Raw genomic sequence first — 14,021 nt, 5'->3', positions numbered from 1 at the left:
GCCATGTGAGCACATTCTTCATAACCAAATTGGGTACAATCTTTCAAGCATTAAAGCAGAGGGACCTAATGATGCAGTCTGGGATGTCCTGTGGGCACACACACACTACAGACCAATAAGCTGGTGACTTCAAAGACAAATTCGTCTCCCCCTGCTAGTTGTTGTAGTCGTGACACTCGTCTGAAAGTGGCCATTTTTCTTCCTGTACCTGATGAACCCGATGGCCTCTACACAGAAGCACTCGTATCTATTATTATGTAACGTCTTGAGGGATTAGTCATGGCCCAAACGCTCTACATTCAATAAAATAAGACAGATGTCCCTAAATAGATGTGCTGCTTATACAATGACATTTTTTATTTCTTTCCTGCATGGATTAAGATTTCTTTCCATTCACTGCTGAGCTTTGTCTCTCGACTCCATCACCAAACTCACAGCTCTGGCATTGACTGACCCGTCTCTGAACTTGCCTCCTGGATCTTCAGGCAACGCTGATCCCATTTGATCAGCTCTGCCTCAGCCACCGCTCGCCCTCATTACTGGGACTTTTCGGGTTTGTCACCACATCGACTCTTTATCCCGTCGTACTCTCCCTGCATGCCCACAGTACATCTGTGTGACTATGCACAGCGGTAGTAGGTCTAAACACTACCACCAGCCGCACTGCCCACAGAGCGTGGGCTGCAGCATTGGCAGGGTGCTGGGACAATAACCTGCCCATAAATAACATATAATTTTCATTTCAGCATATTCACACTGCAGAGTAGTGATGCAGGCACTCCATTTAAAAATCATTCAGTAAACGCTTGAGTGCTTTAAAATGTTGATATCATGTACTTTATTAATGCTACAACAAATACACATTCATTTATTGAGTTTAATGCACAAAATTACAGATCTGTAGACTGTAACAGTGTGAAGTAGTACAGGGGTGGGAATCCCCGGAGGCGCTACGATACGATATTATCACGATACTTATTGCAAATTTAAACATTTTGCGATGTGCTGATTATTGTGATAAGTCATATTTCGATATACTGCGATATATTACCTTTTGTTCAACAGCAAATTATGCAGTTTGTCAGCATCTGTTTTATCTGATAAGATATTGTTTTCATTCTGTTTATCTCACCCCAATCATTTTTTATTGTAGCATAATGGGATCAAGCAGACAGACTCACCAACACAGTCATAAAAACACAATTGTTGCATCAAGCACCTGACAAACTGAACTGTTTGTATTAGAGTTTACACTTATATTATCATATACTTGTATTTGCAATATTAATAGTTTTATAATAAAAAAACGATACTTGACGTCTGTGAATCGATACAATATTGCCACGGAAAATATCACGATACTATGCTGTATCGATTTATACACCATGCTAGCAGATCCCTGAGGCTGTACTTTGGGCAAAATGCCATCATCATCATGCTAACACGCTCACAATGGCAACCCTAACCTGCTGATGTTTAGCAGGTAATATTTGTCAGGTTCACTATTTTATTTTAGCCTGTTAGCAAGCTAATGATAACAGAAAATACAGCTGATGCTGATGGGAATATCATTAGTTTTGCAGATATTTGGCATTTAAAAACCAAAGTATTGGTCAAATAAATAATTTGACCTGATTATGGGGCTAGATGAAAAGTCAGGGGAGAACTAAAGTAGAGCTAAAATGATGAAGTTGATCGACAAAAAAATAATTGGCAACTACTAGGATAACTGATTAATTGCGAAAGTAATTTTCCATGCAAAAATGTTAGAAAATGCTGTTTTCAGCCTCTCAAATTTATTAAATATCTTATTTAAGTGAATATTTTGGACTGACAGTACAAAACATTTAAAGACATCACCTTGGAATCAGAAAAACTGGGATGGACATTTTTCACTATTTTCTGACCATTTTTTTTAGACCAAACGATTAAAGGTCTAGTGTGTAGGATCTGGCAGTATCTAGCGGTGAGGTGAAATGATTGCAATGAACTGAAGCCTCTCCTGTATGCCAAGCATGTAGGAGAACTACGTGAATGGCCCTCTCTAGAGCCACTGTTTGGTTTGTCCATTCTGGGCTACTGTAGAAACATGGCGGCAGGCTCCGACAAAAGTACCCGCTCCGTATGTAGATAGAAACGACTCATTCTAAGGTAACAAAAAAAACAATGATTCTTATTCTCAGGTGATTATACACTAAAGAAAACATACTTACTAATGTTCTATTCCATTTCTGCCAATAGATCCCCCTAATTGTTACACACTGGTCCTTTAATCGATAAAATAATCGGCAGATTAATCAAGCCAAAAATAATCATTAGTTGCAGCCCTAAACTAAAGTCAATTTATCCTCTTGGGACCTTGTAGCAAATTTGACGACATTCCATCTAATAGTCGTTGTTTCACTCAAACCACAGATATCAACCTCATGGTGGCGGTAGAGAGGGGTTTTCCAACACGTCGCTCGTTTCTAGTCGCTCGCTAAAGGTTCAAAGAATATGTAAACAAATTTGATAAGACAAAGTCACTATGTAAACCTAAATTTCTATCCAATCCAATTCACAGACCCCCCCCATTCTGACACAAACTGATTATTTGCCAATCAGCTGTCAATTAAACGAGTTACGCTGCTGCCAAGTTTGGTTACATCAGTTATGCCGTAACATTAGGCGATGTTAGCAGGCTAGCAAGTACACACCAGATTTGACAATGACCTCGGGAAATAGCCAGGCCAAAAAAAGGAAAAAAACATACTATTTTCATGAGGAATGGGAAACAGTTTTTTTTTCACGAATGTGAATGACAAGTGTGTGTGTCTCATTTGCGCTGTGAGCGTGTCAGTCGGTAGAAGATGTAACGTCGAGCGCCACTTCGCCTAAGTCTACGGCAACTTTTCACGTGACTTTCCTGCTGGTAGCAGTCTACGAACAGAGAAGGTAAAGGAGCTGGAAACTACGCTTAAAAGACAACAGGCTCTGTTAACCAAACCGACGATGAAGGCCAACGCAGCAACAGAGGCTTCATTTAAAGTGGCGCACATCCTAACAAGGCACAAAAAACCCTTCACCGATGGCGGCATTGTAAAAGAGGCGATGACCGGTGGCTGAAACGCTATTCAAGGACCATCAAAGTAAGACAGAAGACAGCGATACAGCCCAGCTGGCTTTCTTGAATGTCAAGAAATCTAAGTTCAGAACAAGACTGACAGATGAACATTCAAATGAGTCCATAAGAGTGAACCTAAGTGGATACACTCCTGCATAGGCTACACCTCTCTTGTTGACTCCATGCAGTGCCAGTCATCTCACTAACTGTTAAAAACACTGAATGCATGTAATACATGCATGTGAAGTAAAACATTGTTTTGTTTTCTATGACATTAATCTGATGTGAATTTAATAGTGTGAGCTTGACACATTTTAAATGTAAAGAAATGCATACAGAAAAAAAAACATGCACATGCTGCTGAATTTAAGATGTTTTGATACAAAATGTGAGTGTTGGATATATTTCTAAATGTTCACACAAAAGAAGCGTATTCAGCTGGTTTGGGTGGAGCTGAACATTGTGAATAAATGTTACTAATAATATAAAATAGGGATGCTAATTTTGAAAAAAAAATGTAACCGATAACCGACCCTGATTAACTGATTATTAACCGTTGACCGACAAGATTTGTGCCTCGCATGCAGTGGTGTGCCAGCTGCAGTGTAGGAGCACAACAGACAACTGAGTCCCCAGTTTAGCCGTCCGGGAGCGTTAACTTAGCAGCCACGATGCTGCGTGTAGTGTCGCGGACATGCAGCCACTTTCCCAGTAAAAGTCTCTACCGCACATTTAGTTTAGTTTAGCAGGTTGTCAGGCTTTGTCTGTTCGGCATAACTTTAGCGATTTGCCCACAAACAGTGTGTGTATTTGTGCTACGTTAGCAGCTCTAGCATTGCCGGAGGCTTCGTGCTCGCCGCCGCCACACACGTACAGTCTGCGTAACTTTAGCGAGTGACCGACAGACCATGTGTGTGTGTGTGTTGGCGGTGAGTGTGAGGTTGTTGATGGTGTTATAGCTGTGAACATAAGTGTAGCAGTGTGTGTATAGTTTATTTGTCGGTGATGCTACGAAACTACAACTTCTCCGCTCCAAGTCCCCAGGAAGTGCACTGGTCGTCGATCCGCACTTTCGTGGTGGCCAAACGGCATACTGCAACTTCCGTGTCAGTCACGTGATGCATTGGGCCCAAAAATACTTTTTCCCATATACTTATATTGGGAAAGAGACGTCTGTAACTCAGCGGATCTTTTTTTTTTGTTGAATCAACTTCCCAGTACGAACACCTAAATAGCCCTTATTTAAAGAATTACGTTTTTAAAGTTGTAAAACGCACTAATAGCTGAATCCAGAGTTATTTCCCTTCGTCCATTCATGTGAGTGAGACCCAAACCAAGGCTGGAGCGCAAGCCGCAACGACGGCGTGACGTTGGGACCCTGTGACCAAGTCATGTGACCGAGCGGACGCGACTCCGCCAATCATCTCGGACGCCACTCCGCCAAGATCCGGGTAGTTTTCCAGACGGAAGTCGAGCCGTTTAGGCTTCATGCGCCAATGAGCAACTCTCATAGGAATGACCGGGGCCCCGCCTCCAACGCTGTATCCAGTTCTTTTAATACATCCATGCTCCGCTCCGCTCAAGCGAGCTGGAGAGACCGTAGCCAACTTCCTGTATCCTGCAACTCCGGCTCCACCTATTAAGGTGGGCTGTTAAGGTTGACCAGCTTTTCTCCTTTAAGTGACGAGCCGCTCCTCTGAGCCGCTCAACTTTTTAATTAATTATTAACATTTCTATTTATGTGTCATGAACTTTGAAACATAGATTACTTGTTGTGGACACAAGTACAGCTGGCTGACGATATCAGTTCTCCACCATCAATACATCCTGTGACTGCACAAACTGGATGCTTTGTGGTTGGGACTTGGCAAGTGAAAGTGCTTTTTTTTTCAATTGGGTTCCAATAAGAAAATCTGAAAGTGAAAAAATAAGTCTTTTCACATTAGTTCTGGCAGAGCACTGCAGTCAAACACAAAGTCTCCATCAATATTCAAATCTACTTTTAAGAAGACTATATGACAGTCAATCTCTCTTTCTCACACATACTGCTGCTTGTTATACTTTGCTCGACTTCCTGCTGCTGTTACTAGCTTAGTCAGGTCATTTCTACTCTATTTGCCTTGTGCATTTTGTGTATCCTCTAAGTGATGTGTCTGTTCTGTCCTTGGTGCATTGTACTCCCTGCTGAATCCCATGCAGCTGGATTTAATGGGGATCAAGAGCGCAGCCTTATAACAGTTTAGAAGCATTTATGGAATAAATGGTCTTATATCCTTTGACGTAAGTCTCTCTGCCAGAAGAAAACTCATTTGTTTGAGCTGGGTATTGACCCCCAAGAAAATATATATATACCGATCTGCCACCCTGACACTTCTGTTTCTTTCCACTTCACTATTTTAATTCAAACTACTGCCTGGTTTAGTCATGTCTCCTCCTAATCCGTCATTGGTAAGGGGAAGCATTTCTCTCACTTTTGATGCACACACAGAACAGTAGAATGTCATTTGCTTTTCATGAGATTGCTCACTTCATTAAAAATTTGTAAGCCCGGGCTGAAATTGGGCATTAATCCATTATTCACTGCTTTTGTCTATATTAATTCTAATGCAGAGGACGTGATCTTAACTTGCTTGCTCAAGATAATCAATGTGACAGGTACAGGCCAGGGTTAAAAAGCTTAAAAATGTGGAAATAGTGATGAAAAGTGTCTCAGGAATGATGCATCTGTTTCTTTTGCATATTAGAGGTACATTCTCAAAGGGATTCCCGCAGGAAATCTATAAATGCATATGCTCCGCACGGCGCATATGCAGCTGGATGTTTCTCCTTCAAACACCCTACAACGGGTGAATCGATACGTGAGGGGTGATTTTCTATACGCAGAACATGCTCTGCTTATAGGAAGGGGGTAGTGCTATCTAAGGAGGAGAGGATAGTGTTTCCAGTCCTCTGCTGGGATGCGAGGTCAAGCTGTACTCACATCTTTCAGACAGCCCAGGAAGTTGTTGCTGACCAGGGAGCCTGGCAGGTCGGCTGTGTTCAGGCTGCCCCCTATGTAGAAGAGATCATCGGAGCCCAGCATGGTGTAGTCCTCCTGAGTGTAGCCGGTGGTGGTGAGGATCCCATCCACCAGGATTGTCACCTAGAGGAGCCATTGCGGGAGACATAGAGAGATTCTAAGTCAGATAGAAAGAACTGTCCTAATTATTTCATGCCTCATTTCTTGATTCTAGTTGAGCTTGCTTTAACATTGGATCTTGAAGGTAATTACAAGAACAGCTTTGAAGGGTCCACTAATCTCAGCTGATCCCTATTTCTGATATATTAGCAGGCTTGCAGTGGAGTCAATATACCATAGATATTCCTTCCACTGATATTTGGGCTCCAAAGCAATGTGAATTCTACACTGTACTCAATTAATTTGAGATTATAGATATCAAGATGGCAAGCTACTTTGCTTGTGTATTGGCAGCAACAAAACAAGATTATTCCCATATCAGACTCATCAGTATACAGAGACAAAGAAAATGAATGACTGAATAGGGCTATAGGAGAAGAAATGATAAGCTTGTTGCCATGACAATAAGCCTACAGTTAACATGCATTCCTGCATAAATATAACAGCTCCCACTTTGGGGTAATAAGTGAAAACAGTAATAATTTAGTTGTGATGGGAAAAAATATTTTTTTTTCAGAAAAATCTACTGTGAAAATCTCATTAATAAAATGTACTTCCTGTGAAAAACTGAATTTAAGTGAAAAACGAGAGCTCCAAAAGAGGCAGGCGACACACATGTTCAAAATGTCAACTAACTATTCAAATTTTTCAGGCCGATCACGATCATTTTATAAACGCAGGGCTTGAGTGGAAAAGATGTCATGCATAAAAGCTTTTGTCAAAATCAGGCCGGTAAATTTGTAAAATATCAGAGACCAAATCAAATGTTAAGGGAGAGGAAACTGCTCTCTCAGCTGTCAAATAAACAGCTTCACACCTTCACTACACAATATAGTTGTCTTACTGTATATTGTACACATGTTTAATGATCATTTTTATAGAGAGAAAATAGCATTTAAACAATTGCAATATAACACGTTTAGGAAACAATTGGCCTTATAGATAATAAAGGGATGATTTCTATTAACCGTCCGAGACCCACAATAGACCCGTTTTTTGTCTTTTTTACGGGGGCACAGGGGGTCTTTAGGGGTAGATAGCAGGTCAATAGTAGATGTCACATAGAAGTGGTGTACATCATCTGAAAGCTGGGAACCTGAAGATTAATTTGAGCTCAGCAGTGTGTGTCAAGCTGTTTTAGACATAAATCAGATCAGAATCAACACAGATTTGGTGTCACCATTTTTTTAACACTGGAGAATTGATCAAAATAATAAATAGTCCCTCCAAAATACAACATTAAGACCTTGAGGAAAACCATAGAAAAAGCCATGCTGTGATTGGGGATCAAAAACTTTTGACATTTGGAAATTTCTGCAAGAATTGCATTTTTCGACGATTGGATGGCGAGCACTTCTGTTCTGGAAACTGCTCAGAAAACTCCTTATTGTCAATATACCTAGGAAATCAATCCATCTTCTGAATGGCCTAGGTCTCTAGCTGGTGGCTGTAAAGTTTTATGAGGCTGTGATTATCCTAGAGGTCACCACAGGTCATTTTATATGGTGAGGTCAAATTTAAAAAAATGGTCTCAATACAATGAAATGACTACTATGGGGACTAACATCATCACACATGGATACAATTGGGCTCATTGGATCCTCAAGAGTCTCAGCTTTCTAGTCATCCCAATTTTTAGTAATTCCGAAACTGTTTAGGGACCCCAGTATGCAGAAATATTCAAATACACCATTTTAAAATAGGTGAAAATAACATATTTATGCTGCATTCAACAAACTGTTGGTTTTTGCCCCAAACTGAATGTGATTATCATAAAGTGGGCATGTCTGTAAAGGGGAGACTCGTCGGTATCCATAGAACCCATTTTCATTCACATATCTTGAGGTCAGAGGTAAGGGGACCCCTGTGAAAATGGCTAAGCCAGTTTTTCCTCGCCAAAATTTAGCCTAACTTTGGAGCGTTATTTAGCCTCCTTGCCGACAAGCTAGCATTGGCATGGTTACCAATGGATTAGGGATTCTAGTTTCATATGATATCTGTACCTTCACTCTATTTCTAAAACTGAACCTGCTACAGCCTTTGAAAGACAGTAAAGTCGGTCAGAATTGCACGCAGGGGTTAAAAGAGAAGGATGATGAAGATGAAGGAGACACCATCACCACCACCAGGATCCAACAGACCATGACTTTAGTAGATAAGAGTAGTAGTATTGTAGCCTCATTCAGAACATATTGATCATAATCGCCCTGCCAGGTCTCAGTAAGCATACACAAAACAAATCATTTTAAAAAAGGGACATATGATCAAGCGGTCTGATATTTAAAAGCTCAAGTCCTTAAATTGTATCTCGGGGACTTAACTTTGTTAAATCAGTGGTGTTTATTCTATAAATTCGCTGGTATATTGAAAGCAAGAGGATAAGAGACAAAAGAACGACCTGACAGGGTATGTTCAGGTGTCAGGACTCTAAAATGAGGTCCTGCCTCACCATTCACCAGTACTGGCAGGTATTGATTTCTGTCTATCTAGTGGTGAAGCCCTCCGTATCTTTGGCCTGGACAGTGAACAATGGCAGCCGGGCTTGACTGTGGGTTGATGATACTGCACATCAAGAAACTTCAGGCAACCAAAGTGCTTTCACGCCTGGAAACTGATTAATGCTGCGTTCTCTTTCACTCCGCAAAGGTCTAGAAAAGCATGACCAGTTTCTAATAATGACTACTACACCACATCCTGACACCCGAGTTACTTCACTGGCATTTCAAAATCATAGGATGTGGTATAGTAATTATTGAATTAGGCAAAACATCATTAATTAGTAGCACACAGCAGGATAATATTCAGGTTTGAGACTGACCTTTCATCATAATTTCTCCCGGATTTCTACACAGCCGGTGTAACACAGAGCTCATTAAAGGGAAACGTATATTTATGTCCGTTAGTGGAGCTAAAAAGTAACAGAATTGAGTGCAGTATTTAGGATAATATGTGTGCATGTTAGTGCATTGTGTGTGAGTATAAATAGTTGGATGCGTGATTAATAAGGGTCAGAAAATGCGAGAGAATGAGCAGCAATTCGTTTGGCCACAACAGTAAAAGAAAAGACAGATGGCGGGGGAGACAGTAATAGGAGGAATTCTAGCCTGAAAGGCACCACCGGATCTAATAAAATGTTTCCACCAGCACTCTCCTGGGAGTTACAGTTCCCCCTATCTACATGTCAGTGGGGTAACTTATCTGGAGGGAAAGCAATTTACACAGGGATCAAATGCATGGCTGAAAGCATAAGTGACGTTGTAAGCATTGGATTGCCGCTCCTCTGGAAGCCGGGGTAAGGAAATAGATGTGGAGGAGGATGCAACTTTATATGCAGCTTAATGTGACAGGTTCAGAATATATTGGTGATGATGAGAGAGTTAGATACAAAATGAGTCCCACTTTAGCAAAGAAATCAAACATTTAAATGCATTACGCATGGCAAAGCTCATTGTGGAGAAATATTTAGTTTAGCTATGGTTCAGGTAAATTTACTAAGTGTCATTTTATTTGGCACAAAAAATGCTTGGTCCCCTTTTCGCTTTCAGAAGCTGAGCTCCCTTAAGGTTTCAATATTGTGCTAGAAATGATCCACAGGGATCTTGTTGGACTCAGTGGTGTGACTCGTCTCCTGTAGGTTTTTTTAAATGCACTTCTGAGGTTAGAATATTACATTGCACCTCAGCTAAAAGGAGCTCCGCTTGAGTTGGTGCAATTTGTTTGCCTCAACATATTGTACACACTCCCCAGTAGGTGCCAATTTGTGATATTAGGGACCAAAATGTTGTTTGCTGTTTTCAGCGAAAAAGCTCTGAGCACGACCAGCTCAGCACCAAACGGCACACAGACACAGTTAGTGACTAGCTGGTGAACACGAGGTGCGTTTCCAACCACCTGTTTTTATGTGCATTTTCACATTTTGCACATAAAAAGACCAGAGTGGAACAACCTCAAATACCACAAAAAGTTTTTAGGCTTGGCCGAGGTGGAAAAGTTTCTATATCAACAAAAGCAAAATGCAACAATGAAAACAGACTCAGCGAATTAATCACAAGGTACATGAAGCATGCAACTTAAATATCCACTTAAGTTTTTGCTCTACTGAAGACACGGAAAAAAAAGCATACGCAGATCTGTGTGGAGACTGTAACCTTCCTCAAATTAATGCTCGAAACAAACAAAAAATGCCATAATTTCATCTCTTTTGCTACATTTTTATTCCACCACCTGAGCTTTGACTGTTGCTCTTTTAATTAAATCATCTTGTTGCGCCCTCTCTTTCTGCAACGGTATATTGGCACATGGGAAGAAGTTTGCCTACAGGGCTTTCTGCCAGAAAACTTCTTAGGTTTAGACAAGAAACCTACTTGGTTTAGGAAAAGATCATGGTTTGGGTTAAAATAAACCCTTTCTGGCAGAAAACCCTGAAGGCAAACTTCTCCCATGTGTTGGGACCTGACTGGAGAGTTAGCGCTATCTACCGCTTATCTCAATGATCCAAATCTTAATATTAGCATAACGGTAGTTCATGGAAACGTGCATAAATTCACATTTTCTATTGCAGATTTCCCTGAAAATTCTGTTAAATTTTGAGCTACATTTGAATGGAAACCTGGCTATAGTGGAGCATTTAGCTGGTTAAGAGTTGGAAGAGACCAAAAACAGAGCTACAAGAGAGTGAATATTGGACTTCCATTTGTCAGGTGGCCACAAACACGGCTTCAAATGAATGATAATGTTGCTCTGTAACTGCTGGTTGTGTAAATTGCTAACAAGTTCTCCACATCAACTTAACGAGTGATGATATGCCAATGTTGTGTGTTCACAACTTGTTTCAGCTGCCCTCAAGTGGCCAAACAAATCTGTTTTTGTAGGTTTAAAGCATAGACTGTAAATGAGAAGTGGATGTGGTCACTGTGATGTCACCTATTGGTTTGTGGACTGCCATTTTCAAGCCTCGAGTTTGGTAATTTGGCCGTCGCCATCTTGGTTATTTGCAACCGGAAAAGACACGAGAAGGTGGACCTAAATAAGATATTTTTATGTGACCAAAAATGTTACAATTAACTTTCATGAACTGAAAGCACACTGTGAAAGGGTTAAAGTTCTAAAACAAAAACACGGACAACTCCCAAAACGGACAACCCCGTGGTAGCGACCTGTCAATCACAAGGTAGGTCTATTTGACTCTAAATGGGACCATAATTTACTAAATGAACATCATGCTGTATTGATGAAGACTGGAAACTAGTGATTGAGACCATAAACTCATGTTTACAATGTTTACTGAGGTAATAAATCAAGTGAGAAGTAGGCTCATTTTCTCATAGACTTCTATACAATCAGACTTCTTTTTGCAACCAGTGGAGTCGCCCCCTGCTGGCTGTTAGAAAGAATGCAAGTTTAAGACACTTCAGCATTGGCTTCACCTCTCAGACCCCAGAGGTAACACTGGTTTAACGTTGCACGATTTTTTTGGGTACTATAGGAGACAGAACCCCACTACAAGCCGAGAGACACGTTGTTACGGCTTAACCACCAGTAAAAGAGCAACATTAGCATTCGGTTGTGTTTAACTACATTACAAAACAAAATCTGCAAGCTTAAACACCTGCAGAAATGGGTAATTATCTGTGGGTCTATCCCATTACGCATTTATTTAGTGTTAAAATAAATAAAAATCCATTTATTAGTGGAGCTTTAAGGGATTGTATGATGGAACTAATTGTCGAGTGACTGCAGTCAAAATAGAGTGCCAGCAGGGTAACATTTAATGTAACACAGACACGTCCTGGCAGTCTTTAATTTAGTTTGGGAATTCAGCCCTGTGCTTTGTCCAGTGGACGACGCTAATGAATATGAAACCTTAGGGCCGAGTTGTACTTGGCTGGAGCACAGTACAGTAGGTACAGCATCGGACACATGCAATGACTGTACTCATTATATAAAAGCTCTGCTCTTTCTTGCATGACCTCTCTGATACTGCTGCAAAGTTGCATTTGTTTTTCGCTTTTAGTTTAAGTGGAGTTTGTCCAAATCTGAAAATCTGTACGACAATTATTGTTCTGCAAAGGTAGAAAAAAGACGAGGCTGAAGAGATTTCATCAATGCTGCAGGATACGGTACATGAATGCGATGGATGTGTTGAGTCTTTCTTTCAATAAGGTAAAAAGACCTTTACAGAAGCCTTGTGGGTGCAGAAAAAACTTTCCTGATTATAAAAGACTCCGCCAAAGCAATCTATTTCATGAGAAAGAGGGCAATGACCTAATATGAGCTTGTAATATCTATCAGAATGTGGCAAATGGAGATATGGAGTCCAGCAGAGCAGAAATATTAAACATTCAACAGAAGACAGTTCTTGTTAGTGTTTACACAGATATATAGTACCTAAACCCTATTGGCATGGGACTGGTATGACCTGGACCTCATCAGAATCTGATCCAAATGTTAAAGACATCCATTAAGTGTACCTGAAAGATACAAGCAAGATGTATACACACCTGGCGGAGGTTGCGTGTCACTCGAACGTCGTGCCAGACGTTGTCATTGAACTTCCCTTTGGCAGGCTCCACCAGCGCCTCGAAAGCGCCGGAGCCCAGGTTGATGACCAGCCACAGAGCACCATTCCTCAGGGACAGGTTGACATAGTCAGCCGACCTCCCCGTGTGAAGCAGCAGGCCGTTCCTCTGCAGGGTGCGGAAGGACAGCGTGATCTCGTCCAAACTGCTCTGAATGGGAGTCTGGGACAGGTTGTAGCTGAAGAACTCATTGCCTTTGAAGGTGGCCACTGACTCCTCCTGCCCTGAGAGGGGAGGAGAAACATCTTAGATAATTGTTTCAGTCATCAGGCTTAAGTTTGATTTACCTACTGCAGTATATTCACTACTTTAGTGACGTGTTGAGATAGGTAAGGCTTTGGTGGGCGAAACAAGACTAAAATGAGTAGGAAACACACCAAAACTATCTTGAACAGACCATGTACTGCATGTTCATGTATTCACATACGCTACAAAATCACTGCACATTCTGATGGACGAATGTACTGTCAATGAGAGATCACATGATTCTGTGTGTTGTTTGCATATTAAAGGATAAGTGCAGTTATGTTCTATATTTGTATTATTGTCAAGAAATTCCATGAAAAGACCAAAACCAACAAGAAACTGATCCTACTGTCTGTGGAGCCAAAGCCTAACTCAGCTTATTGCTCTGTGCCGAAAACCTCTACAAAAAAACGAGTGAGGCACACTGTTAAGGCCTTTGTACACCAAGTCCGTATTTTTCGTCCAAAATTGTTGCACGTTTAAAAATACCACCTCACGTTGTGTCAATCACGCTTACACACCGATTTCAAACAGGTTTGATTTTCTGTGTTTTTTCGCATCCATCAAAAGGCAAAAGAGGGTTGTTTGACCACTCAGGGCGACCGTACGTGCAAACGTCGTCATCCAAAATGATATGATAAATATTCACTATGTCTCCCAGCACAAAGCACTTTACGATACAGGAATAAAATAATACAACAACGCAGAATTTAAAGATAGATTGTGGCAGGTGATGTGCAGAACAACTTGGGATGGTTGCAAAACAAAGGATGTAGGAAAGATAAGACAGTAGTGATTTTGTTCTAGGCAGCTAATCGATAGCTTCTTGCTAATGTCCTTCATTCATTAGCCCTGTTTGGGACTAGCGCTATCCATTGCACCCACGTAATTAATGCAGTTTTGTCTTGTACTGCGA

General features: G+C 40.9%; 1 protein-coding gene across 9 annotated transcripts in view; it reads right to left on the bottom strand.

Annotated features, from left to right (window-relative positions):
- LOC119475837 (neurexin-2-like) overlaps positions 1-14,021 on the bottom strand; it is a 194,796-nt gene that overhangs the window by 104,900 nt on the left and 75,875 nt on the right. For all 9 annotated transcript variants that reach the window (XM_037748897.1, XM_037748899.1, XM_037748903.1 and 6 more), the window contains 2 exons: positions 12,782-13,083; positions 6,084-6,245 (listed from right to left, as the gene is read on the bottom strand). In XM_037748897.1, the coding sequence (XP_037604825.1) occupies positions 6,084-6,245; positions 12,782-13,083 (464 nt within the window). The remainder of the gene's footprint in view (positions 1-6,083; positions 6,246-12,781; positions 13,084-14,021) is intronic.

Source organism: Sebastes umbrosus, chromosome 17, assembly GCF_015220745.1.
Source record: "Sebastes umbrosus isolate fSebUmb1 chromosome 17, fSebUmb1.pri, whole genome shotgun sequence".
Classification (NCBI taxonomy): Eukaryota; Metazoa; Chordata; class Actinopteri; order Perciformes; family Sebastidae; genus Sebastes; species Sebastes umbrosus.
This window is presented reverse-complemented; position numbering and strand designations above follow the sequence as displayed.